This window comes from Aspergillus fumigatus, chromosome 2 (genome assembly GCF_000002655.1).
Source record: "Aspergillus fumigatus Af293 chromosome 2, whole genome shotgun sequence".
Lineage (NCBI taxonomy): Eukaryota > Fungi > Ascomycota > Eurotiomycetes > Eurotiales > Aspergillaceae > Aspergillus > Aspergillus fumigatus.
The window spans coordinates 2,388,060-2,411,793 of NC_007195.1; the positions used below are offsets into that span (position 1 = coordinate 2,388,060).

The 23,734-nt window shown below is 49.6% G+C and overlaps 11 protein-coding genes across 11 annotated transcripts; 9 read left to right on the forward strand and 2 right to left on the reverse strand.

Annotated features, from left to right (window-relative positions):
* Positions 1 to 342: 342 nt before the first annotated feature.
* On the forward strand, positions 343 to 1,302 carry AFUA_2G09340 (transcription factor domain-containing protein; the record flags this gene model as incomplete). Its single annotated transcript, XM_750175.1, has 1 exon — positions 343 to 1,302. One exon carries the CDS (start codon positions 343 to 345, stop codon positions 1,300 to 1,302), a length of 960 nt encoding a protein of 319 aa, XP_755268.1.
* A 3,542-nt stretch (positions 1,303 to 4,844) lies between these two features.
* exg4 (glycoside hydrolase family 5 protein) lies at positions 4,845 to 6,091 on the forward strand (the record flags this gene model as incomplete). The annotated part of the gene is made up of 2 exons (XM_750176.1): positions 4,845 to 5,564; positions 5,621 to 6,091. 2 exons carry the CDS (start codon positions 4,845 to 4,847, stop codon positions 6,089 to 6,091), a joined length of 1,191 nt encoding a protein of 396 aa, XP_755269.1.
* Positions 6,092 to 6,491: 400 nt separating this feature from the next.
* On the forward strand, positions 6,492 to 7,509 carry AFUA_2G09355 (cysteine hydrolase family protein). The gene has a single exon (XM_750177.2). It carries the CDS (start codon positions 6,592 to 6,594, stop codon positions 7,147 to 7,149), a length of 558 nt encoding a protein of 185 aa, XP_755270.1. The 5' UTR covers positions 6,492 to 6,591; the 3' UTR covers positions 7,150 to 7,509.
* Positions 7,510 to 7,553: 44 nt separating this feature from the next.
* Positions 7,554 to 10,148, forward strand: AFUA_2G09360 (putative C6 transcription factor). The gene is made up of 4 exons (XM_750178.2): positions 7,554 to 7,699; positions 7,767 to 8,189; positions 8,237 to 9,248; positions 9,298 to 10,148. The coding sequence occupies exons 1-4, from the start codon at positions 7,650 to 7,652 to the stop codon at positions 9,649 to 9,651; spliced, it is 1,839 nt and encodes a 612-aa protein (XP_755271.1). The 5' UTR covers positions 7,554 to 7,649; the 3' UTR covers positions 9,652 to 10,148.
* A 94-nt stretch (positions 10,149 to 10,242) lies between these two features.
* Positions 10,243 to 10,788, reverse strand: AFUA_2G09370 (choline dehydrogenase family protein; the record flags this gene model as incomplete). The annotated part of the gene is made up of 3 exons (XM_750179.1): positions 10,243 to 10,266; positions 10,288 to 10,504; positions 10,778 to 10,788. 3 exons carry the CDS (start codon positions 10,786 to 10,788, stop codon positions 10,243 to 10,245), a joined length of 252 nt encoding a protein of 83 aa, XP_755272.1.
* Positions 10,789 to 13,442: 2,654 nt separating this feature from the next.
* On the forward strand, positions 13,443 to 14,233 carry AFUA_2G09380 (cutinase family protein; the record flags this gene model as incomplete). Its single annotated transcript, XM_750180.1, has 4 exons — positions 13,443 to 13,512; positions 13,559 to 13,647; positions 13,699 to 13,913; positions 13,972 to 14,233. The coding sequence occupies 4 exons, from the start codon at positions 13,443 to 13,445 to the stop codon at positions 14,231 to 14,233; spliced, it is 636 nt and encodes a 211-aa protein (XP_755273.1).
* A 1,055-nt stretch (positions 14,234 to 15,288) lies between these two features.
* Positions 15,289 to 17,094, forward strand: chnB (flavin-containing monooxygenase; the record flags this gene model as incomplete). Its single annotated transcript, XM_750181.1, has 1 exon — positions 15,289 to 17,094. The coding sequence occupies one exon, from the start codon at positions 15,289 to 15,291 to the stop codon at positions 17,092 to 17,094; it is 1,806 nt and encodes a 601-aa protein (XP_755274.1).
* A 59-nt stretch (positions 17,095 to 17,153) lies between these two features.
* Positions 17,154 to 19,697, reverse strand: AFUA_2G09410 (alpha-N-acetylglucosaminidase; the record flags this gene model as incomplete). Its single annotated transcript, XM_077804132.1, has 3 exons — positions 19,274 to 19,697; positions 19,069 to 19,217; positions 17,154 to 19,021 (listed from the first exon to the last, which is right to left on the reverse strand). Exons 1-3 carry the CDS (start codon positions 19,501 to 19,503, stop codon positions 17,154 to 17,156), a joined length of 2,247 nt encoding a protein of 748 aa, XP_077660295.1. The 5' UTR covers positions 19,504 to 19,697.
* Positions 19,698 to 20,318: 621 nt separating this feature from the next.
* On the forward strand, positions 20,319 to 21,500 carry AFUA_2G09420 (F-box protein; the record flags this gene model as incomplete). Its single annotated transcript, XM_750183.2, has 3 exons — positions 20,319 to 20,730; positions 20,863 to 20,964; positions 21,021 to 21,500. The coding sequence occupies exons 1-3, from the start codon at positions 20,545 to 20,547 to the stop codon at positions 21,498 to 21,500; spliced, it is 768 nt and encodes a 255-aa protein (XP_755276.1). The 5' UTR covers positions 20,319 to 20,544.
* Positions 21,501 to 22,058: 558 nt separating this feature from the next.
* On the forward strand, positions 22,059 to 22,681 carry AFUA_2G09430 (uncharacterized protein; the record flags this gene model as incomplete). The annotated part of the gene is made up of 4 exons (XM_750184.1): positions 22,059 to 22,107; positions 22,199 to 22,350; positions 22,489 to 22,540; positions 22,617 to 22,681. The coding sequence occupies 4 exons, from the start codon at positions 22,059 to 22,061 to the stop codon at positions 22,679 to 22,681; spliced, it is 318 nt and encodes a 105-aa protein (XP_755277.1).
* A 698-nt stretch (positions 22,682 to 23,379) lies between these two features.
* AFUA_2G09440 (acetyl xylan esterase) lies at positions 23,380 to 23,732 on the forward strand (the record flags this gene model as incomplete). Its single annotated transcript, XM_750185.1, has 2 exons — positions 23,380 to 23,395; positions 23,527 to 23,732. 2 exons carry the CDS (start codon positions 23,380 to 23,382, stop codon positions 23,730 to 23,732), a joined length of 222 nt encoding a protein of 73 aa, XP_755278.1.
* Between the last annotated feature and the right edge of the window lie 2 nt (positions 23,733 to 23,734).

Sequence of the window (23,734 nt, forward strand, 5' to 3'; positions counted from 1 at the left end):
TCCAGTTTCCTGTGCATATCATTGTTTGCGGATGCTGAACTATGTGTCGCAACCAACCCTTGAAGTGATCCAAGTACTGTTGATCATAAGTCACGTCTTGTCCTATAACATGAACGCGGGCGCGTCATACACGTTGCTAGGTGAGCGATCTTGTTGTTCGACAGCGTCCATGACTCCACACTCAACGACATACTCACAGGGATGACGGAGCGTATGTGTATGGTCCTCGGTCTTCATGTAGAATCATCAGGCTTTGCGCGTGATGTCCAAGCAGCTCGCAGGAGGGTGTGGTAAGTGTGATCTCGGTTGCCCCTTTTCACCACGAGTGGCACCATTCTCATGATGCTCAACAGGTGGGCAATGGCTTTTCAGAACAGTCATTTCTCCTTGTCATACGATCGACCGTCGATCACGATGGTCAGTCAGCCGGAAATTCCTTATGATCCCAAATCGATGCCTGGTCATCGATCGTATTTTGAGACGCTTTGCCGGCTAGTTTCTGTCATTCTGGAAATGCTGCGCATGCGAATGTATCCGCATCATGCTCAACTGCGATACCATGAGATTAGAGAGTATAAGCAGCGATTCGGACGGATCATTGCCGAAGGTGCCCCGCATTTACGCTCTCCCGACCATTGCGCCACTCTGGCGGATCATATCGAGCGGACAGAGTTGCGTCTACACTCGTCGTACTATCTCTCCGTTATTTGTCGCGTTTCGTTAGACCCGGATGCACATCTGGACGACGAGCGGCGGGCAATAATTCGCGAGGATTGTCTGACGAGCCTGATGAACACAATCGACGCATTTGTCGAGCTACATTCATTCAACCCGTACTGTTCCCGGACTTGGATCAGCCTGCAGCGCACAATCGCGTCTGCCTTTCTGCTGGTTGCACATCTCGAGGACCGATATCGCGCTCGAGCGTGTAACCTCATTCGGAGGCTTGAACTTGTCCTGACGGATCATGTGTACGCCGGAGGGCAAGAGGATCAAAACAGCCAGTCAGAGTCTGCAAAACATCTTGCCTCGTCACTCCGTGCCCTCCGGCAAATCGGCGCTGCATTGAGTGCTAAGGAACCCGAAGGATTGGGCGCGGGCTCCGAACCCACCAACACGGTTTCCAGCATCACCGCTCCGATGCTGATTCCTGTGTCCTCGCCGTCGGTCACTCTCGGCACCACAGGAGCTCAGTTCTCTGAAAATGTTCCTGGGCCGCAGGAGAAGAGCATGCGTACCATCCTCGACAGCGTATCCGACGTGATGTTATTTCCCAGTATGGGCATGGGAACAAATTTATGACACGCGATAATGACAGCCTTGTACATTTAGCCCCGCATTTGACACACATACCGATCTTTTGAGATGATTGTTGGTGGTAGGCAAATCCCATCATTCCTGCATATATACCCGTTTAGATGAGATCGAAAAGCATTTTCGCAGCGGTTTGGAGCGTTTTGATCTTAATCAAGCTTCTAGCACTTTTTTTCTAACGAATGTCGCATTGTCTCACTTCCGAACCAAAACCCATCTGAGAGCACCTTACGAGGGGCGGGAGTACTCCCAAATGCTCATGGTAGGGAACGGGTGAATGAGTGATCACTCCATATAGGTAGTAAGTTACCTAGGTAAGTGCCGTATTTGTAGTCCATGAGGCGGCATTACAAGTCCCTCATGCACTACAACCATGCGCCCCTGGTTTGTCATCCACGAGCCCACTCATGAGGTTCGTGCTTAAAGCCGACCGAGGTATTTCCGCCTCGGCCGATAACGAATCTGTTGATTGTCTGACATTGACTTTGCAGATACGTAGCTTACACAGGGGGTTCAGGTAGGTATCCGTACTTACTCGGCTGTAGGGTAAAAGGAGCCAAGCCTATTCCTTTTAGCTTTGACGTTGTGATTCATCTCGCATTCAAGTCACAGGACCTGTCATAAGCTCTTCCTTTATTTTCCCTTTTCAGACTAGACACGTCGAAATTCTATAGATTGGAACTTGACATCTGCGTACTTACTTTGGTTACACTGAGATGATAGATCTACTATATCCGTCCTAACCGCATATAATCATACCCCGAACCGATGTATGAGTGACCATAGACAATGGGAGGTCGGCTGGAATGGGCTATTTCCTACGGAGCACTGGGGTCGCATCTCATGATGTGCATCTCGTACAGGAGCAACGTGCAAACTTCATTTTATTCCAAAGCCACTCTGCAGCAATCCAGCAAATCATCAAGCAGAACTAACCAACTACGACTTCCGAGCGGAGCTCCCGGTCCACCCGAGAATAGATCACGGGGGCCTACCCAAGATACCCGAGATAGTCTCTCTTGGGTAGTCAGGCCAGACCCAAGGATCGGACAATGGAAGTTACTAGGCCAAGACTACTTTACTTTAGCGGAGAGGTAAGTTATACTCCGAATGTGGCTCTTTGACCGTTTGACTAACTCTAGTAGCCTGAGGACAGGTACTCAACATGCCGGATCTATCATTACTGTCAACTGTGCAGACGAAGTAGTAACCAGTAACAACTACGTATTGCTTGATCGGCAAAGAGCGATTCGTTTTCGACCGAATTGGATATCGTCTTTACTTAGCTGTGGTTGTTGACTTGTTACGGATACATCCGTGATTTTCGGCTCCGAGACGGAAGCTGGCGGAACTAGGACTGTACTCCGTGATATCTGACACATTTCGTGACATGGCTGTTGCATAATATGGCGTCTGCTCGCGACTTGGCTCACCTCTAACTCTACATTCTACACTCCGTAGTCATACATATCATGGATTGGATGTGACTTAGACAGCGTGGGTTGAACATGTCAAATGAACTCAAAACACCGAGCGGAAAAAGGTGTCAAGTCTGCCGTTTCTAGCTAGTAGAAACGTTGGTGCAGCAGATATCCAAACACGATATGTGATCGAAGCTCTCGGAGCTGAGAGTCGAGATACGAATGTCGAACTGCATACGTGCCAGTACCTCCGCATACACCGCAAGTGAGAAATGGAGTAGTCACGTTAGTGTGACTCTGTGCCGTGCTGGGGATCTCCTGGGTCGGGATGGCTGATCAGGTCATCTTTGCATTCGGATGAACTCGAACCTTACATCCGAACCATCCCAGCGGGTCGTGTCGGCTTCTGATAGATGGAGGATCGTGCCATCAAGCACTCGGACGCGATCCCGAATTTGACCGTATGCAGCGATTACTCGTGGCCATTCGTTTAAATGGGATCAACTGACTCAGGTGGTCAGCGAGATAGGGGCTGCAGTCCATTGAGCAAACAGAACTTAATACGAATGTCCTCAGTTGAGTTCCGATCATGGAGCCGGAAATTCCCTGTACACGAGGCCAGCGACGGAAAGCTGTTCACGTCACATGTGATGCTGTACAATGTGTCCTGTCAGATCTCCCCCCTTGACCGACAGTGAGAGGACAAGATGCAGCTCTTTCTTGACTACCAAGTCCGGATAGCCTGACGCCTTGCGGCTAGTTCTCTTGGTTAAACTGCACACTATCTCGCCAGTGATGAATCCAATATCGGTCGATGAATCGCGCAATTGCAGGCTGCACCCCTATTCTTGCGATCCCCTGGTCTCAAATTCCAAGTATATATCCAATATCCTCAATGTTGCGCCTTCGAGGCCAGGACCGTGCTACTGTAGTGGCCCCGTTTGTTCGTCTCTGACGCATTCATGTGCTGATACCGGGCCTGGCCCCATCGTATCTGGTGGAAATGTCTCAGGAGATGGAAAAGTGAGCAAACATTATGTGCTAGGAGATTGGGTCTGAGCCTCCGAGGACATACTGAAATTATGGGCTGTAGACACCAGTCAACCTCGATTGTAGCCACATTGGTTCAATTCCATATTAGATGGTGTTTCCATCTGTAGCCGGACTATGGACTTTTCTCAGTCGAGGTTGGATCAACGAAGGATTCTGACATGGAGAGTCCACTGAGAAGGATGCATGTGATGTTTTGGAGCCATTTGTCCTATAATCGTTCTTAGAAGCCACTGGACAGTGATATTAAGACCCTTCCCCCTGAAAGCAAATAAGCATCGTCGAAAACTGCGTGGAGAGACACGGAAATTGAACAGCACGATGATGAGCCTGGTAGCTTACTTGGACTGAATGCAACTGAGACACAACTCACGATCGGGGGGTCTTCCGGTCATTATCGATGTTATGATGGGATGGTGAGTTGAAGAACACCATTTTCCCAAACAGGCAAGTCCGTTTAGACGACGATCACTTGGACTTTCATTTCCAGGGACTTCTATGGATTAGACTGTTTGAGCTTATAGTACTATATTTCCATTGGAATTGAGGGGTCGGGTTATGTTCTGCATTGTTGCATCTTGTTTCCTAGATCCGTTCTTCGATGCTACCATACCAGCCGGATCACCCCTTTGATTCCTCCAACCCCAAGTCTGGATCCGTGTCAACACACCGAGCATTGAAGATCGCCAGGCAGCAGGTTTTTTTTTTTTTTTTTTTTTTAATAGCCCTCCAATTTATCTACTGCCCATTCACGTTCTCCAGCGTATCTCGACAACCGACGGAATGCTAGCGGCTAGTCTTAGTCTCGCACGTCACAGTCTGCCTGGGGAAACCCGACAGCATACGCAAATGATCGGCATCTTCAGGCTCAGGGGCGGCTAATGACGATGACTTTGGGACTTTGGAAGCGAAGCATTATTTGTCGTGCTGAGGCGCATGTTGATCCGCGTTTCAGATTTTGGGGTCAGAAATAAGGTAAATATCATCAAGCTGTGTTGACAGGAATGCGGATCGCATTTCTCTTTGCGTCGATATTTTGTGAAAGGCAGCTCAATTAAAATGATTAGAAGACTCGCAGCTTTCAGCGCTCTATCGGGCCTGGCAACCGCCTGGCTGCCCGAGGTCAACAAGAAGATCACCTCAACAAACGGGACGAACCTCTTCACGAGTTCGAACGGCAAGATCCGGGGCGTGAATCTGGGCTCCCAATTTGTCTTCGAGCCATGGATCGCAGAGAAGGCGTGGTCGGATATGGGCTGCGGCGGCCAGAAATCCGAGTTCGACTGCGTCTCGCGCCTGGGTCAGGCCAACGCGAACAGTGCTTTTGCGAGCCACTGGGGCTCCTGGATCACACAGGATGACATCGCTGAGATGGTAAGTTATGGGCTGAATACCATCCGGGTCCCTGTCGGGTACTGGATGCGCGAGGACCTGGTCTACTCGGACAGTGAGCATTTCCCTCAAGGCGGGTTGCAGTACCTGGAGAATTTGTGTGAGTGGGCTAGTGATGCGGGCTTGTATATTATCATTGATCTGCATGGTGCTCCCGGGGCCCAGACGCCGCAGAATCCGTTTACGGGCCAGTATGCGCCCATCGCTGGATTTTACCAGGATTATCAGTTCGAGGGGGCGCTGAAGTTCCTGGAGTGGATGACCACCAACATCCACCAGAACGACAAGTTCCGCAATGTTGGAATGCTCGAGGTTGTCAATGAGCCTGTTCAAGATGCTGGCAAGGTCGGCTCAATGCGGAGCAGCTATTACCCCAATGCTTTCAAGGTGAGTCGATCTCATGCAGGCACGGAGACGATGCTCACTCTCACGCTCGACCGCAGAGAATCCGCGCTGCAGAGCAAAGCCTCAACATCGATAGGAACAACTACCTCCACATCCAGATGATGGACAGACTCTGGGGCTCGGGTGATCCCAACGAGTCCCTGACTGACACCTACTACGCCGCCTACGACGACCACCGTTATCTAAAGTGGGCCAGCGTCGCCGTCTCCAAGGACAGCTACATCAGCACATCCTGCAGCGACCAGCTCAACAGCAACACCCCGACCATTGTGGGAGAATGGAGTCTGAGCGTTCCTGACAACGTGCAGTGGAACTCGGACTGGTCGCCTGACTCTAACAAGGACTTTTACAAGAAGTGGTTTGCCGCACAGGTCACGGCATATGAGAGACAGCAGGGCTGGATTTTCTGGACTTGGAAGGCTCAATTGGGCGATTATCGTTGGTCATACCAAGGTGGGCTGCTCCTTACCAGACCAGGGATTGGTGATCAACAGGTGCTGACTCTTTAGATGCTGTTGCGGCTGGCGTTATTCCCACTGACCTCAACTCTCTGGCTGGCCTGAAGGTGTGTGGTTGATGTAAATGGGAAATCGATGAACAGAGACAGAAGTCGTGGTGTTACCTCCCTTTTTGTATTCCAAACAGGCGTGTATTATAGTGTGCCTCCACAAAGTGACCACTTCCCAACATTATTCCGATGAGAAATTGTTTTGCTACGAAAAGTCTTCCCTTCTCTTAAAGATCTTCATAGAGTTTCCATGCAAAGGTGACAATGCACCAGACCACTCCTCACAAGGCTAAGTGTGCAATCGGTCAATAGCCGGTACCGGCTTGTCTGAAGCGGAACCGGGATGCTTGGATGTAAAAGGCGATCTGGGATCACAACCATGCATAAGCTTATCTCCTTTTTTCACGTTGCACTGCGACTCATTCAAGTTGCACTGTATTCGCTAAGTCTTGACTTTCTGTACAAGCTTTTTCCTTGAGCGACACCCCAATTGAGTGCAACATGACCAAATCCGCCCTCCTCGTCCTAGACATCCAGAACGGGATCGTCGAGCGCCTAGACGACCCAGATACTTACCTTGCAAGCCTTGCTCCTGTCATCAAGGCGGCTCGCAAATCCGTCGTCAAAGTCATCTACGTCAAGACAGCTTTCCGGGAAGGATACCCCGACACACATCCGCGCAGCACCATGGGTACTCGAGTCCGAGAATCACAATCCTTCCACGAAGGTGATATCTCCGTGGAGATCCCTTCCATCGTGTCACCGGATGCCAACGAGCCGATCATCACCAAGCGCCGCGTGTCGGCTTTCACCGCGACGGATCTAGACCTAGTGCTTCGCTGTCTGGGAGCGGAGCATTTGGTCGTCGTCGGGCTGATCACCAGCGGTGCGGTGCTGTCAACTGTTCGGCAGGCTGCTGATCTGGACTACCAGTTGACTGTGTTGGAGGATCTGTGCATGGACAGAGACCAAGAGGTTCATGATGTTTTGATGAAAAAGGTGTTGTCAAGACAGGCGCGGGTTGTTTCCTCTGCAGAGTGGTTGGCAGAACTGGATTGATGATGACTCTGGTGAGAGAACAGGGCGACAGAGCGACAAAATGTCCAATGCCAGGCTAGGGAGTCTTGCTCTAGAGAAGGCAAAATAAGTTGGCGGGAAAGGGATTCATCGGCCCAAGTCGAGTAATCTCGTCGCCGTCTTGCGGTGATCGAGTTGAGGCCGCTACAAATTTGTACACAGATCGATTTTATCACAATCAACAGATTCAAACTGTCAATCACTAAATCCAGACGTCTGTAGTTGAAGTCTTACTGTAAGACCAGCGTGCATACAAATCCTTCCCACACACACACAGACACATATTTGGCGTCTCCCTATTTTCTGCTTAGTCACCATCCAGCAGCAACAACAACGCGACTTCAAGTCTGAATTTTTTTTTCCCTTTCTTCCTCGCTAATGCTACCATTATTATACGACTAGTCCACTCAGTATGGTTTCCCATTGCAATTAATTGCGCATGAGGTTGAGCCAATTGATGAATATCAATAATCATTTCCATCATGGTCGTCGGAGATAAAAGGCCACGGGCCGGGGCGTGCACAACTTGCCGGTAAGAACTACACTGAGTACATTTCGGCGTAGGAATAAAGCTGACCAACGCAAAACTCGCTGCTCAGAGTTCGCAAGAGACGCTGTGTTCCTGCTGGGGACAAGTACAATAATTGCGAACTCTGTTTGTCCCTGGCGATTCCGTGCAGCCTTAGTACGGAACCCGGGGTGTTTGCTGCTGCGACAAATGGCGCTGCGGCGGCGTCCCATCATCATCACCCTGTAACAGAGAAGCTCCCAGCGCCTGAACCTCCACGGGCTGCTGTGATTAAGCCAGTGACAAGGATCCAGGAGCTACCGCCCGTGGAACCTCTGCTGGATCTGTACTTGCTGGCCACGCCGGCTCTTTTTCTGGAGCTGGTGACTTTGTATTTTCGGTCTATCCACAATGTTGCGCATACATTGTTTCACGAGGCCAGCTTTATGCGGCTGCTGAATGAAGGCCGAGCGTCGCTGATGCATGTGCATGCCATGTGTGCGCTCGTTGCAAGGTAAGTCAGTCAATGCTCAAGCAGTTGCGGAAACTGACCAATGGCAGATTTTCGAAGAATACTGTCTTCAATGGTGTTGCTCCAGAGTCACGTGGTAAGTTCTATGCAGGCGAGGCCATTCGCTTATTCCAGGAGAGAGTAAACTATCCCAGCTTAGAAACGGTGCAGGGTGCAGTTCTCCTGGGACATCTCGTAGGGGGAGAAGGAGATGCGCAGGCGAAGCAGGCCTACATCGGCATCGCCCGCACACACGCCGAAGTGCTCTCTCTATGGGCCATGCCGCCAAACTCTACCGTTGTACACCGAGAAGAGCGGAGGCGGACGTGGCTTTCCATTCGGATTGCGGACCCGTGGACTATCATTGACATGTCTGTGAACTCGGGGGCTTCTCTCCAGAACCTCAATGTGCTCCCCGAGGTAGACGATGTGGCGTTTCACACGTATGACCCGGAACTCTTGCGAGAGGTGCCCGTTCCATCCTCGTCGAGATGTGACATGTGGGCGCAGATGGCCGGGACGTTGGGCATATACACCCGAATCAGCGTCCTTCTAACGCGACTCAGTCGTGGAGTCATCGCCTTTGACGCCTACCTCAGCGAGGTCCCCTTGTTGAAGGAGTGTCTGGACGGATGGGTGCGGGGATTGCCTCCAACATTGGCCTATAGCTCCAAGAATCTTGCGTTCTTTGCTAAACAGGGGCTGGGACGTAATTTCCTCGCCATGCATATTGTCTACCATCATTTCCGACAAATGCTTTTCTTTCCCTCTCTGGATGCACGAGCAGTTCGGGATGCAGCATCTACTGCAGACGGCATTGCTCAATGCAGGAAAAGCGCCAATGCGATCTCTGAAATCATTGACTGCTCCACAAAGGCGGACGATTGCCAGCTCGACTACTTCCTTTACGGGCACGTGGCCATCGTCAGCTCTTGTGTCTACATGCAGATTCTGATGCTGAGCGAGGAGTTGTCGGAGCTGAGTACCGCACGGCAACGCCTAGTCTCGAATTTTGAATACCTGATGGGATTGAAAACGCATTGGCCTGCTATTCGGCAGTCGGTGAGTTAGCATCCCCCAATCAGTTATGTCCTGATGCTAACAAGCCTAGATTGCCCGCCTCCGAGACTTCCAAACCACTTACCAAGATACCATGAGCAATCCGTTCACGTTGGACCATTGGCTGGCCCGCTTTGTCATCGAACACACTGCCATCCTGGCGGAGCGGCAAACACCCGGACCGCAACCCTCAAGCATCCCGCGACCATCACAATACAATACCAGCGATGAATCCGGGATCCTGGGGCTGACGGGGAGCATCAGACCCGAATCTTCGCTTCTGATTCCGCCATCGCACACCCGAGTATCTGACCGAGAGAGCGGCAAGCTGTCTGCTCTCCTCAACGATCACAGTCTGACTAGCGAGGCGCTCGTGAACAACGCTCTGAATTGGTTGTTGGAGTAGTTGCCCGTCGGCGCGCAGCTGAGCACGACTCGAGCTGCATCTGCACCATCCACAACTTTTCATCCCAGAAGGGAGGGTACCTGGTATTACGTCGCTTCGGGAAGAGACTCTTAAGGTCAATTACGGCACTGATAATTATCGAACCGATTTTTTTGGTCTGATATGACCATACGGTGGACGACGTCGCGTCCATTCTGAACAGCACCAGCACGGTCCACCATGTTGAGAGACCGAAGTCGAACAGGCACTCTACGAGTTGTTCAATCTTCTACGTTTGAGTGATTGTCACAGAACGCAGAACTCCTTTCTCTCCGTCATGACCAGCCACAGCATGACAAGGAGCCCTCGGTGTTCCCGCAGATCACGCAGAATGTCTATGCCCTTATAAATAAACCAGGTTTGGACTCAGCTGAGACCCAGTGATCAGTGACGCTCTGGTGGAGTTGGGTTTTGTGTCGAGGAGGAAGTATATGATGTGATATATACGATCAATCATTGTGAGTGACGGTTCACAACAATACACTATTGTACATTTCTATAGAACTATTGACAGATTATAAAAAAAGTAATGCCCAGCCGTATGGCGATTATCTACATATGCAACCGTCCATGCCACTATAATGAGGATCAACCCACCAAGTCACTCACAATGTCATCCGCCGCCTTCTCCACACCCAAATACGTCGAAACAGCCGTAAACGTCCCCGGAATAGGCGGATAAGCGCTCGCATCCACAACTCTTAGCCCTCGCACCTTGCGCACCCGGAACTTGCCATCCAGCACCGCTATCGGGTCACCATCCGCGCCAATCAGCCATGCAGGCTGGTCCAGTTGGAGGATTGCTGCATGCCAACTTGGGCAAGTCTCACAAACGGATTATTGGTCATAGAAAGTATCAGGATAATCCAACCTATCTACTATCCAACTGAAAACTCTGTGGAAGTGTCAGAATCAGGAGGCTTCGAATCATTCCAAGGTCCCACCGTAAAAACGACCAGGCTGAACCTGGGGTTCGTGATGATTCAGTTGATCCTTCATCCTCATCTGTTTAGCGGGTTGGCAGGGAGACAAAGTTCTTAATGTTTTGTCACACATAGAGCTCTACAATTTACTATGGAGTGTTCACCTCCTGGTCATGCTCTGCGAATCTAATTCCATTATGGCGCAAACCACTTGTCTTCCAAAAGCTCTGCTGCGGAAGGTCAGTCTCTTGGGTCAATCTTTATTATTTTCAAAACAAACTCCTTGTCCTCCTTGGATATCTCCTGTTCTGAAATCTGGGAGAAAAGCTTTCTCCTTTCAGGGGAAATACCTTGCATGATATATGTAAAGACTTCCAACTTCTCCAGAGGGCATATTTCGCGATATGTCAAAGGAAAGGGCCCTAAGAACTCACATTACCTCTGAAGAATCTTTAGTTCATAATCATCATAACCTGCAGGAATATCTGGTTTGAATATGAAAAAAATTGCCTCCATATAGCAAGGTTATAAGCTAGTACAGGGTTAACATGGCTTAGCAGCTCAAGGAGGTGGATGAATATACTAATGCTCTAAAGGACTATATATCTGCTGGTGTACCCCAGCCGATTTGGAGCTGCGCTTCAGGGCTCCTCTAGATAGATGCTCCAATCAAGTCACCATCCTTCACATATGCAGAATCTGAAGAAACTGTACTCCCACAGTCTGCTACTTGAACATCTATAAATCGCACGTCCCCTTAGCCATAGTTTATAAGAACATTGTCGGGCTTGATATCTTTAAAAAGGATAAAATAGTAAATATAGCCAGCCTAGATAATTATTACACTTATCTGTGTGTACAAAATTATTCTCATAAAGAACTTTCAGCGCTTCTAAAACCCTTTTTGCAACATATCTAATCTCTAGCTTTGAGAGACAGACACATTCAGAAGATGATCATTTAAATATCTCAGGACTATGGCTGGTGGATTAGATGGCTGGACTACTTCATTGATTAAAGGGCTTATATAGGGAGTACGAGATTGAAAGTGGTTCAACACGTCACGCTTATTCTGGAGGTGAAAATGACGGATACTTTTTATAATTATAGGTTCATTGCTTTCCTGTTTGCAAACAGTCCATTATAGACAGATCTTTACTGTTTTTTATGTGTTTAGAGGAGCGTCGTACCTTGCAAGCCAAACTGTCTCTTGTAGTTGCCCACTGTGTATATTCCATTCTAACCCCACAGAAACTGGCCTATTCGGAGGAAAGGCGTCAAGACGACTTGCATGGATTTGAGCTTTATCGTCTTCTCTTGTTCATTTGCTCTTGGTTTCTTGATTAAAGTCAAAGAGCTCTCAGCAGGCCCAACTCCCAAGGGGCAAATCCAATTTTGTCAAGGTATTGGGATCGGACTTGGGACTTGGCGGCTGAGATTACACAACAGGGCACGGTGACAACCAATTTGTCGCCTTTCGGTCAACAGCAGTGATTGCACCCATTCTAGCGCCAGGATCCTTCTTTCGCTTTGTTCTCTCTCTCGGGGATGGGGAGAATAGTTGCAGTCGCGTCAAAGCTCTAAACTAGCATGGCGCTAACTTTCACTTGCAAGTTAAAAATTAAAGCTTTTTAATTGAATATCTACTTACTACTTCGCTTTGATTGCACATAGGATGCCTCTAGAGAATATCTTGAATTTACTATACTAGGGATAGTGCAGTGTGTGCAACTTTTAGGGGGTGCAGGAGTGGTGGCATGTAAACATTGTAAAACTACCAACAGTCCACATTGAGCTGCACTCCGTAGTCTGCCGTACTGTGGTCATGCTAGAATCGACGGAATGATTTCTTCGTTCTGCTGTTAAAAAGGGGGGTGCGCCTGAAGCCCCTCCCCAGGCGTTGGCGTGTGGTCAATTCCCCAAGATTACCGAACTCCCATCAAGTTGACTGAACCAGTAGCTCGAAGGGATGGCCATGAATGAATGAGACAATATCTGAGGGATTTACCAATGAGAAGCCAGTTGGCGACAGTGAAGCCGGAACCCTTGATTGACAAGTCTATTTAAGGGCCTAAGGCATGCTCGACAGTCCAACCAGTGCCAGTATAACATCACCTTATATTTTCGCGGCGTGAAAAAGTCGGAACAAAGAGGGGACACACGAAGTGCAACAGCCATCATCAATTCGTCAAGTGTCCCTGTCGGAATATCTGGCGACAGCAAGAACACAGACCCTCGGACATCTGGTCCGTAAGAAGACTCTCCCCCGCATACAGTTTCATCTAAAACGACACAGAGTCATCCTAAATACCGAGAGGAACCAGCCAAGCACGGTACATATCTTTTAATATACGAATGCCGCGCCGCTAATGGGTTTCTTCAGGTCATCCTGGACACAGCCAAGACTTTTTGTGCGGAGAAATCGCGAAATATGGGGTAGAAACATATTAAAACCCCCGGTAGAGGGTCTTCGTGACCCTTTGCCAGCAGAAATGCAACCCTCCTCAACGAGGATGCGTGTATTTCGCCTCGGTTCTGAGGAGCCAGCGGACTGAGTAAACCCTCGCATCCAGTTTCTGACCAATGCCATCGAAAACAGCAGCATTCCTACCGAGGATGAGGCTTCATTTCTATACATTGCTGGGAGAGATGAAGAGAAATGCCGGGTCGACTTGTGAACAGCTACCGTTGAGCAGCAAGATGTCCATGGGTATAAAGAGAGCGTCCAGGAAGCCTTGAGGATGTGATTGATACCAGACAGCAGCAGCAGAAGCATCAGAAGCAGCAGCATCATTGTCAGCAGATTAAGATCTCTCCAGCCCTCTCAAAATGAAGTTTGCACTCCTCTCCCTCGCGGCCATGGCTGTAGCCAGCCCCGTGGCCATTGACGTGCGGCAGAGTAAGTGCCCTGTCCTTGCAAATCAGTCTCCATGCTAATGAGACAGCTGCCATTACGGGGGATGAACTTCGGACTGGTCCCTGCGAGCCCATCACTTTCATCTTTGCCCGGGGCTCCACCGAGCCTGGTCTTCTGGTATGTATACTTTATGCCAGTCCTTGACTCTGGTAGACTGACGGAAGGAAGGGGATCACCACCGGCCCCGGAGTCTGCAATGCTCTCAAACTCAGTCGTCCAGGCCAAGTGGCCTGTCAAGGCGTTGGACCAGCCTATATCGCTGATCTTGCCTCCAACTTCCTTCCACAGGGCACGAGCCAAGTTGCTATTGACGAGGCAGCGGGTCTCTTTAAACTCGCTGCATCCAAGTGTCCGGACACAAAGATCGTCGCTGGTGGATACAGGTACTTTCCCCTTCTTTTCATCACGGCAATCGAGACAGCTAAAAAAAAAACTGTGTAGTCAGGGAGCAGCTGTCATGCACGGTGCCATCCGGAATCTCCCCAGCAACGTCCAGAATATGATCAAGGGGGTTGTCCTGTTTGGTGACACTCGAAACAAGCAGGACGGAGGACGGATCCCGAATTTCCCCACAGATCGCACCAAGATATACTGTGCATTCGGCGACCTGGTGTGTGACGGAACCTTGATCATCACGCCCGCGCATCTCAGCTATGGCGATGATGTGCCAAGCGCAACCTCCTTCCTGTTGTCGAAGGTTTGAGCACTCGTTCTGGTTGTCGTCCACGTTGGAGACAATTGGAAGACGCAAGATTGTAGGAGGAATAGTACGACATTTAGGATAGCTATGCAAGCAATATCAGGCGAACTCTCGCTGCCTTAGGCTCAGCAGTCCACTTTCCATGCCTCATTCCTCAGGTACCAACGCATCCATTACCCTTTTAGGACTTCCACTGGACGACAGATGAACCATTATTACGTCGTCTCCTCAACCCAAGAAACCGGGGCGGTAGTGCAGCGGTCGTACTACTGCGCAGAAATCTGCCACTGCAGCCCCGTTGAGTAGAGAGTATGGTACCTCACTACCCCAGCAGCCCCGGGTTCGATTCACAGTCCTCCCACTGAGAGGAGGAGCCTGGGCGGATTTCCAGTAGGCGGGAGTGCACCTGCCGCTGATATTCCGTTTCGTCTGTTAGAATATTTTCCCTTTCATTTCCTCGCATTTGCTTTATATTTATCTTATTCTATTCTTATTTTCTAGTGTCTTGTTTAAAGAGTAGGTAGTCTGTGCCTTCTCTCTGTGTTTGTATTTCGTTGTTGAAGCTCTTTTTTTTGTTCTATACCAGAAAGCCCAATGCAAAACACCTACCCCAACCCTCTCTCACGTCATCTGGATCATTCTGATAAACGTTCACAAGGTTCTCCATATTGACCTTTAATTCTGGCTCGAGATTACTGGTTGAATAGACTGACAGCATTGCCCGGTATTTCCCTCCTTCCTACAACGCGGCATTTCCATATATCAAAAGCAACAAGGAGCAGACACCGTTTCCTACGAGCAGCTCGAGGGGTCACACGCACAAACATGGCTCATGCAGTCTCGAAAAAAGCAATATAGCTCGGCTTGTTCATATCAAACTCGCATTCAGACTGAGATTCATCACGATTTCATCATTCACTTCTGGTATCTGTCCGACAATGACCATCACCAATTGATATGCGTAGTACAGTAATTTTTTGGTAGATGGTGGGAGAAAATAAAAGAACACGTTCCTAGCAGCATCTTTTATTGCAGACGTCAATGAACCCGAGTCTGACATGCGTTGCATACCCTGCCCAGATGAGGGGTTTCTGCATATCCATGGCATCCCTGTTGTACAAAGACCATTGCAGGTGGGAGACCGAAAAACGAATATATCTGTCCGTGTCCCTGTCCTCGACAGTGACCCCCCTTCTTCATCGCCACCTCTCTCAAAAGTTCATACAAGCACGATGTCAGAACACTACCTCGACGCCCTGGTCGTCGGCACCGGGTTTTCGGGCATTTACGCTCTCCAATCCCTCCTCAAACTGAACCTCAAAGTCAAAGCGATCGACGCCGCCAGCGACGTTGGAGGTACCTGGTACTGGAGTCGCTATCCCGGCGCCATGAGTGACAGTTGGTCGCACCTGTACCGCTACTCGTTCGACTACGAATATCCGCTCTACCGGCGCTATGTCTCGCAGCCCGAGATGCTGGCATACCTGCGCCACGTGGTAGAGAAGTACGACCTACGCGGACACATGCAGTTCAATACGGACATGACTAGCGCCGTTTGGGACGAAGGCACAAGCACATGGCGAGTGTCCTGCAAGACCGGCGATGTCTTCCACGTTCGATACCTCCTGACAGCATTGGGGCTGCTGACGAAGGCCAATTACCCTGATCTTCCCGGTCTGCAGACCTTCCGCGGCGAGATACGGCACACTTCCGCTTGGGACACGGATCTAGATCTTAAGGGTAAGCGAGTTGGTCTTGTCGGCGTGGGTTCCTCGGGCGTGCAACTCGTGCCCGCCGTGGCGGACACCGTCCAGTCCCTGCACGTCTTCATTCGTCGTCCGCAATTCTGCGTTCCCAGCGGTGACCGTGCGCTGACCGCGGAAGAGCGCGAGGCGATTTTTAGGGACTTCCCCCAAATCTGGTCCGAGGCTCGCACCTCGCGGGTCGCCATCGGGTTCCCCGAGCTCTCGCGAGAGGCCATGGCGTTGTGCCCCGCAGACCGCGAAGCCGCCTTCGAGCGCCTGTGGGAAGCAGGAAGTGGGCTGCAGTTCCTGTTTGGTGGGTTCACGGATTTGCTCACGGACCCAGTTGCCAACGAGGAGGCCTGCAAGTTCATCCGGAGGAAGATCAAGGCGATCGTGAAGGATCCACAGAAGCGGAAGGTGCTTACGCCGGACGAACCGTATGCACGTCGTCCGCTGTGTGCCAACGGCTTCTATGAGCAGTTCAACCGAGACAACGTCTTTGCGGTGGATATCCGGGCCCATCCCATTGTGAAGATCGAAGCAGAGGGGATCCGCACCGCCGATGGCAAGTTGCATGAGTTAGACGTCATCATTTTCGCAACGGGCTACGACGCAATGGATGGAGCGTATGTTCGCGTGGACATTCAAGGCCGCAAATCAGGCGAAACCCTTCGAGATTTTTGGAAGGCGAAAGGCCCAGCGACTTATCTGGGAATTTTCGTCCCAGGTTTTCCTAATCTCATGATGATCAACGGGCCGCAGACGCCGTTTGCCAATATCCCTCCCGTATCGGAAGAGAATGTGAACTTTATTGTGGATCTTATAAAGCGGGCTGAAGAGATCAGTCAGCGGATGAATCGCCCCTGTTTGGTTGAAGCAACTGAAGAAGCACAACGCAAATGGGGCGAGCACTGCGACGAGATCGCCAACAGCACCCTCCTAAAGCAGGTGCCTCAATGGCTCTTCGGCAATAATGTTCCCGGCAAGAAAGTTTCCACCTTATTCTATTTTGGTGGAGTCGGGCGGTTCAGGGCTTTAATTGCGGACATCAAGGCCACGGGCTTTACAGGATTCAAGGAGCCTCTGAGTAGGAAGTCTGAGCCGCGGCCGCTTCTATAAGCCGTGCTGCATATGTTCATTGCGTCTATATTTCGTTGATAGTCTCTCTACTTCCATCGTCAAGGACTATTCTGGTCTCCAAAGACTGATGGCCACCTTCGGCGCACTTTCGCGAGCACGGATCGAAGATCATGAGTTTTAGCTCGTGTCGGTTTACTCGTCTCTTCCTGCCATTTGAGCTCGAAATCAAACAATTTTGCCTCTATTTGTGTCGCATTATACTTGCTTGCCTGAGTGTTTTCCAAGTAATTCAGGAACTTCTGCCAGCGAGGAATGTAGTATGACGAGACCAACCCGCCCCACTGCTTTGAGGCATAGTCGTTGATCTCACCCTTGGGGCCCCAGAGGGTGACCTGGTTTCTGGCGTTGTACTCGTAGAAGTCAGCCTCTGTGTCGTTTCTCACCCATGATCGTGCTGACTGGATCCAAGTTGACAGGCGGAAATTGTCGTTGGTAGAAAGTACAGAGTCCAGATCCCGCAGCAGCTGAATTAGATTGCTTCCATCCGTGGAAACGGAGCCTCCAGCTTGATAAGTGGACACCAAATTGGTATAGACAGGGATAAATGCGTTCGACATTACTTGACGGGTAATGTCGACCATGTCATAGAGAAAAGCGGGTTGAGACCACAAAGAAGGGGCCTTGGATGCGGCGGAGTCCATCAACCGCCATGCCTGGACAAGTGCGGCCGGATCGTAGCTGACCGTGGTAGGATGATGACTTGTACGGTTAAGCAATCCTGAGATGCTTGGTTGCAGTTCAAAGATGGATTTAGACACCGCCGTTGATGTCAGGTTGGTGTTGTTGTAGGCCGTTATTCTCAGAATATCCCATGCTTGATACAATTCTTCAGGTACGGCTGAACCTCTCACTCCAGAAGAGTATCGAGTCTTGGCCCAGTTATGGAAGTAATGGTCCGTATCAATCGGCTGCCGAGACCAGGCTTGATCCAGGAGCAAGTCGTACATGATCTCGTTACCCTCTTGACCTTCCATGGTTAGACCAAATCCGACAAGCGAGTCTGAAGCAGCAAGGGCTTGTGTTGCATTTACTGTGACGTTCATCACCTGTCCGTACAAGCCCATGTTACCACCATAGTCATGCAACTGGCACCAAATCCACGGCTTGCCGTAGTACGACTGCGTACGCTGCCACTGGGGCTGCGACTCAGAAAAGAGGTCCAGCACCAGCATGTCTTGGTCCACTTCAACACCAGACAAGTACGCCTTCACACGCTCGTCGGTCCAGAAACCCGAGCTGGAGTAAAACAGCCACCCTTGCATCAGCCAAACAGCATTCGGATCCGCGCTCTTGAGGCTCAACCACGTGTTGTGGGTGACGTTATGCAAGTAGTCAAGATCTCCCGAATAGGGAGCGTTCTCGTTGTACTGGTCCAGTGTATAAATGTGCGTGATGTTTCCATACGCTTGCTGCTGTTTCTTGATAAAGCTACGCTGGAGGCGCATGAAGCTGGGGTCGAATGGCTCCAGGAAGGTGTCGCTAGTATATCGTTCATCAAATTCTTCCCATCGTGAACCATTCACCACTGTTGCATTTGGAAGGACACGGCTGACCGCTCGAGGCACAAACCCTGTAAACGCAGGCAAAACCGGGGTCATGCCCAGTTCGACCATGCGGCGGACGATCTTCTTCTGTAGTTCGAATTGAGAGTCAATCCAGGAATATGGCAGTTCACCACCCCAGGAACCCTGAATATTACCGAATCGATTCCAGGCTTGGAATGCTGGCCCGCTCAGAAAAGACGAGATCTCAGCGTCCGTCAAACCGATCTCACGGAAGACCTCAACCAAGATCTTTTCCTGGCCAACCCAAGCAAGGGGCAAGTTAATGCCTCGTAGAGCCATCCAATCCAACTGAAGCTCCCAGTCTTCCCATGACCAGAACGCCGTTGTGTAAGAGAAGGTCACTAGGAAGTTAGTCAAACTGTGACAGTTCCATACGGTGGTAGCATACCAGTATTAAAATGATAGCGTCTTTCAACGGTGCTGGAACCAGTCAATGGTTTAGATAGAAGAGGAAGTGGCGTCGGTGCCAGATGTAGCTGGCTGCCGACAAACCAGTAGATGTCTACAAGCGCGACATCGGCGAGATAGCGGTGCAGACTGTCCTTGTCATCAATTGCGTTGCTCAGCGGTATATAATTTGTAGAGTATCCTACCCATATGACAGGGCGCTTAACGAATTTCCCTGCACCAAGATTGTGCCATTGGCAGCCGTTGACACAACGAACCGGTCGTTATTGGTCGAGTTGAAGTCCACCAGAGAGAACCGAAAACTGTCGACATGCTTCGGCATTCGACGACGAACAAGATCGTAGATTCCGTCAAGGGACTGCGCAAAAGTAATGGAGGCGCAAAGCCCCAAAAGCAAGGCCTTGACCCAGACCATTGCGGTGTCCGTATCTCGAAATCAAGGGTTGAAATTTGACAAGCTGAGTTCGAGTAGTATGACTTCAGCTGAAGCCCACTACTGCCCGGGCTCTCTGCAATTTTATAACAGTAACCCTCCCATGTAACTTGATCGAATAATTCTAATTGAGTTTGTTAGAACCTCAAGCTTGGGTATTGAAGTATCCCCGAGATTGCGACCTCACAAGTCTGACAGTTCCGTCTCCCCACATAAGTGCCAATCTTACCAAAACTGGCAGGTTAATAGCCAATTTACCCCTCACATATGTACAGCGACCGCGGAATATAGTCACATCGGGGTTTTTGAATGGGTCCTCTGGCTGACGCCGCTGATTGCCACAAAGACTTAGCTGTGTGGCCTCGCAATGACAATCTCCGACGCGCTGGTCTTCCGCCTCTGCAATTAGGTCAATTCTCGCCCGTATATCTTCTCTCTTGACATGCTTAAATGAAATCACCGCGCCAGACGGGGCTGTGGGAACTTGGCCTGTTTGCTGTATTCCAAGCGGTGGCTCTGGAGAGAGCTCGTCGATCTGTGAACAGGAAATGATTAGCCTTGGGATATCAGACTTTGATAGACGACTGTAAGACGAGTCACGAAGCTTGGCTTCTTGTGTAGCATTTCAGAAAAGCTTGTCCTATGGGTTGTTTCTTGAAACCTGGAAAGCCTAGTCCTCTTTTTGTGCATGATACAGCGCACCAAGAGCAGCAAGCAGGAATATTAACTGGTGGTAGATGTCAGCAGAGACATCTTTTTTCAGGTGCTTGCTAGAAAATAGCACACGAGAGTGAGGCAACTAATCTTTAGAGGTCAAGTTCTCCCTCCTGTTCAATCAAGCATGCCAGAATCGTTTCTCATACGCAACGAGATGACGACACGCAGGCGTGAGAACAGATCATGAACGCCTTTGTTCCGGTTATCGATAGAGGAAGAGGTTGAAACGAGATGGTTGATCCTCCATCCTTTGGTTGTGAAACAGTCAGCTTCTATTAGAGGAGGCATAGTCGACTCTGCGCTTGAATGCTTACCAAACTGCTGAAAAGAGCCCAGAATGGCAGGAGCAAAACCATCTTCCTGGACACCACACTCGACGAAGGGACAGCATATGCTAATGAGATCATTTTCGTGATTGAAAAAAAGAGTCGACAACAATCCGTGAAGGTATATCTAGCACCTTTTCTCTCTTCTGTTATGTATAGGTGGAAGGTATTATTGGGAAGATCATATCAAGCTAAGTCTGTCACGACTCGCAAGTGAATGATTTCCCCCATCTGAAAGACAGCGTATATATGTCTCCAACTCACAACTCAGCCTTGGAGTTCTTCTCCGACTGTACAGTTGACTGATCTACAGTATCCTTTTGAATGTCCTGCATCATCATCTCAAATGAGCACCTCAAGCCTTCCACCAATCAGCTCTCTGAAGCCTCTGGGAGCTCAGGTGAGTACATTGCATCGACTTCAGCGTCACGATGATATTGACAGAAGAGTAACTAGGTCTTTCGAAGCAAGAAACAACAGTCCTCGCCCCTCGTCAACCTGCCTACTGAGATCCTGGTTCAGATTTTTTCCTACATTAACTTACACGACACAATTGCCCTATCAACAAGCTGCAAATACCTCCTCAGTATCCTCTCTTTCGCAGCCTTCCCTGGAGACTTTTTGTTCAAGAAACTCCCTGACCTGGCACCTATAAAGCTGATCCTGTTTCTCTTGGGACTCTTGTGGCCAAGGGAAATGAATGGACGTCCGAAAAAAGGTCTGCGTTACTGCAATGCCTGTCGTCGTATCTATCCAGAAAAGAGACAGTACTGGGAGGAGAAATTGTCGATGAAGATCAGCAGGGATTTCTTGAACCGCGATTGCCCTAAGTGCTATCTCGGCCACAAACGAACCTATATGTGCCTTTGCCATGCCGCATTTATTAAGCGTTGGGAGCAGATTTGTGCCGAGCATATCGGCTGGTTCGGCAACTAGGCATAGGAACATTTTCAAATGGATTATCCTGCTCTGTGACAGCTAGGATGTCATTGCAGCTCTCCAAGGAGCAGTTTTATAAACCTGCGATTTTGGGATTATGTCATGTACATGAGAACGTCAATCCTATGGGATTTTCTAGAACCCAACACGTACTAATCATCAGAATATGACGGTGACAGATTTGACCTGCATTTCTCTTCTGTATCAGGGCCGTCTACTGGCTATCATGAGCTATCATCTCTTCTAAACTTGATGAAGCTTGCCCCGCATATACTTCCAATTCTTACAGCGAGTATTTCAAGTTTTGTTTACTTGGTAGACTGAAGGGACCACGCTCCATTTGATAGCTATGTGAGTCTATTGTGCCCCGTGTGATTCTTTGACCCGCAGAATGACATCCTGTTTAATGGCACTCATGATTTATAAATTAGACTTGATTATTTCCTCATATAGCTCCCAAAGGTCACTCACCTAGTCCCAACCACAACTCTCCTGTAGTTCTTCCACATCAAGCTTGACTCCTCGAGCCAGGATGACTCTGATACTGAACCGGATATGCAACTGGTACCGGTACCGGCTTCTCCATCTGCACTGACGCCATCGGGTATTGATTCATCGGCCATTGATTGTGAGAGTGCTGAGCAGCCTGCCATTGTTGGTTGTGAGGCTGGGTGGGAGTCTGCCATTGCTCATAGGACGCGAAGGAGTAGTTGAGATTCTCTCGTTCATCTTTCTTGCGATCCATACGACATTTGAGGATAAAGATTGCGATAATAGTGAGGATGAAGATGAGGAAGGCGAGTGGTATAACGACTGCCCTGATGATGATTGTCGTCTTTGCGTCCATGTTGGTTGTTTGTCCAGGGAGGATTTTTGAGTTTTGATAGAAACTACTGAGGTGAGATGTGATCTCACTTATCTCGACTCAGTCATGAGTAAAATAGAGATGCCTAGCTGAGCAACATATTGATACCCATGTCTTCAGCGCTTAAGCCTGTTGTCGGATTTGGTGTTTCGCATGGACATAGGAGGGTGGAGTATGTATGCAAGCCGTTTCACGCAGGTTTTGGCCACTATCGACCAAGTTTAAACGATTGCCTGCTGTTGTAGAAGGTCAAATGGATTTTGGCTCGTTTGGCAAATGCTTGATGGAGGCTTCTGCCGGTGGTCGAAAGTGATTAGACAGTGTGTGGCCAATGGAACGCGCGAACTTGGCGCTGTGCATATTAGGCCCAAACCAAGAGGCGTTGATGTCTGCAAGCCAACTGACAAGCTGTCATTCTCAATTAATTGGGCCTTTTTTGATTCTTTATCCTGAATCGAGGTCAGACTTCATGACTACACCCTCGCTTACCGTCGATGAAGTGGTCTTCCTCAGATGTGAAGGAAAAGTGCACACCAGATCTACAATCATATCCGAGTAATCCAGCCAGAGTGTTTCGAGATCAAAATATCAATAAAGCCAGTTCAGATACCGCTGAGCTAGTTCCTCAACTAGTGGTCTGTTCATTTGCTGGTTGCTTTCTAGGAACGATCAACAGCTTTCCCTATCTTTATCACATCCAAATGCCTAACAAAGACAGAGAGCATTGTCAGTTCCCAGGTCCCATGGAACAACAATATAGAATTTAGATAGGTAGATCCTAAACCTTTAAGTCAGTCGAAGTTGCGTCTGGAGTCCTTTGGTAATCATGCACCCATATGAGAAAAGCCCCGCCTTAACGTAGTTACATTACGAGTCCACGACTCGAAGAGCACCAGATTTACTTCCACCGAATCATAACAATTCGGCGGGCCACAGGCCAAGGGTTTGTGCCTGTACACAGCTACGACAGACTTGGTTGCTCCCCCGGGTAGTTTCACTTGGAGCATCGTCATGGGCAGGCTCTGCCGTCCATTTCCCTCTACACATGGCGAGCCTCTCTTGTGCCTGGATAATACGGATCCACATGCCAATTTACAGCGCCAAAGACCATGATTCCACCAATCAGACTATCTGTCAGAAGATGTGATAGTCTCAAAGGTTCGTCAATTAGTTCCCAAGTCATGCATCCGCTGCAGGTCCTCACACCGAACGGCTCTGCTCCGCCCAACTGCAACGAGACGGTCGAGACCTGCATGCAGTGGGTGGGAATCTTTGGGTATAAGTATGACGCTCTAAAGAGTGTCGTAGAGAATACACCCGACGACAAGTATGAAAACCATTTGAGGGTGACAAGTTGCAAGTGACA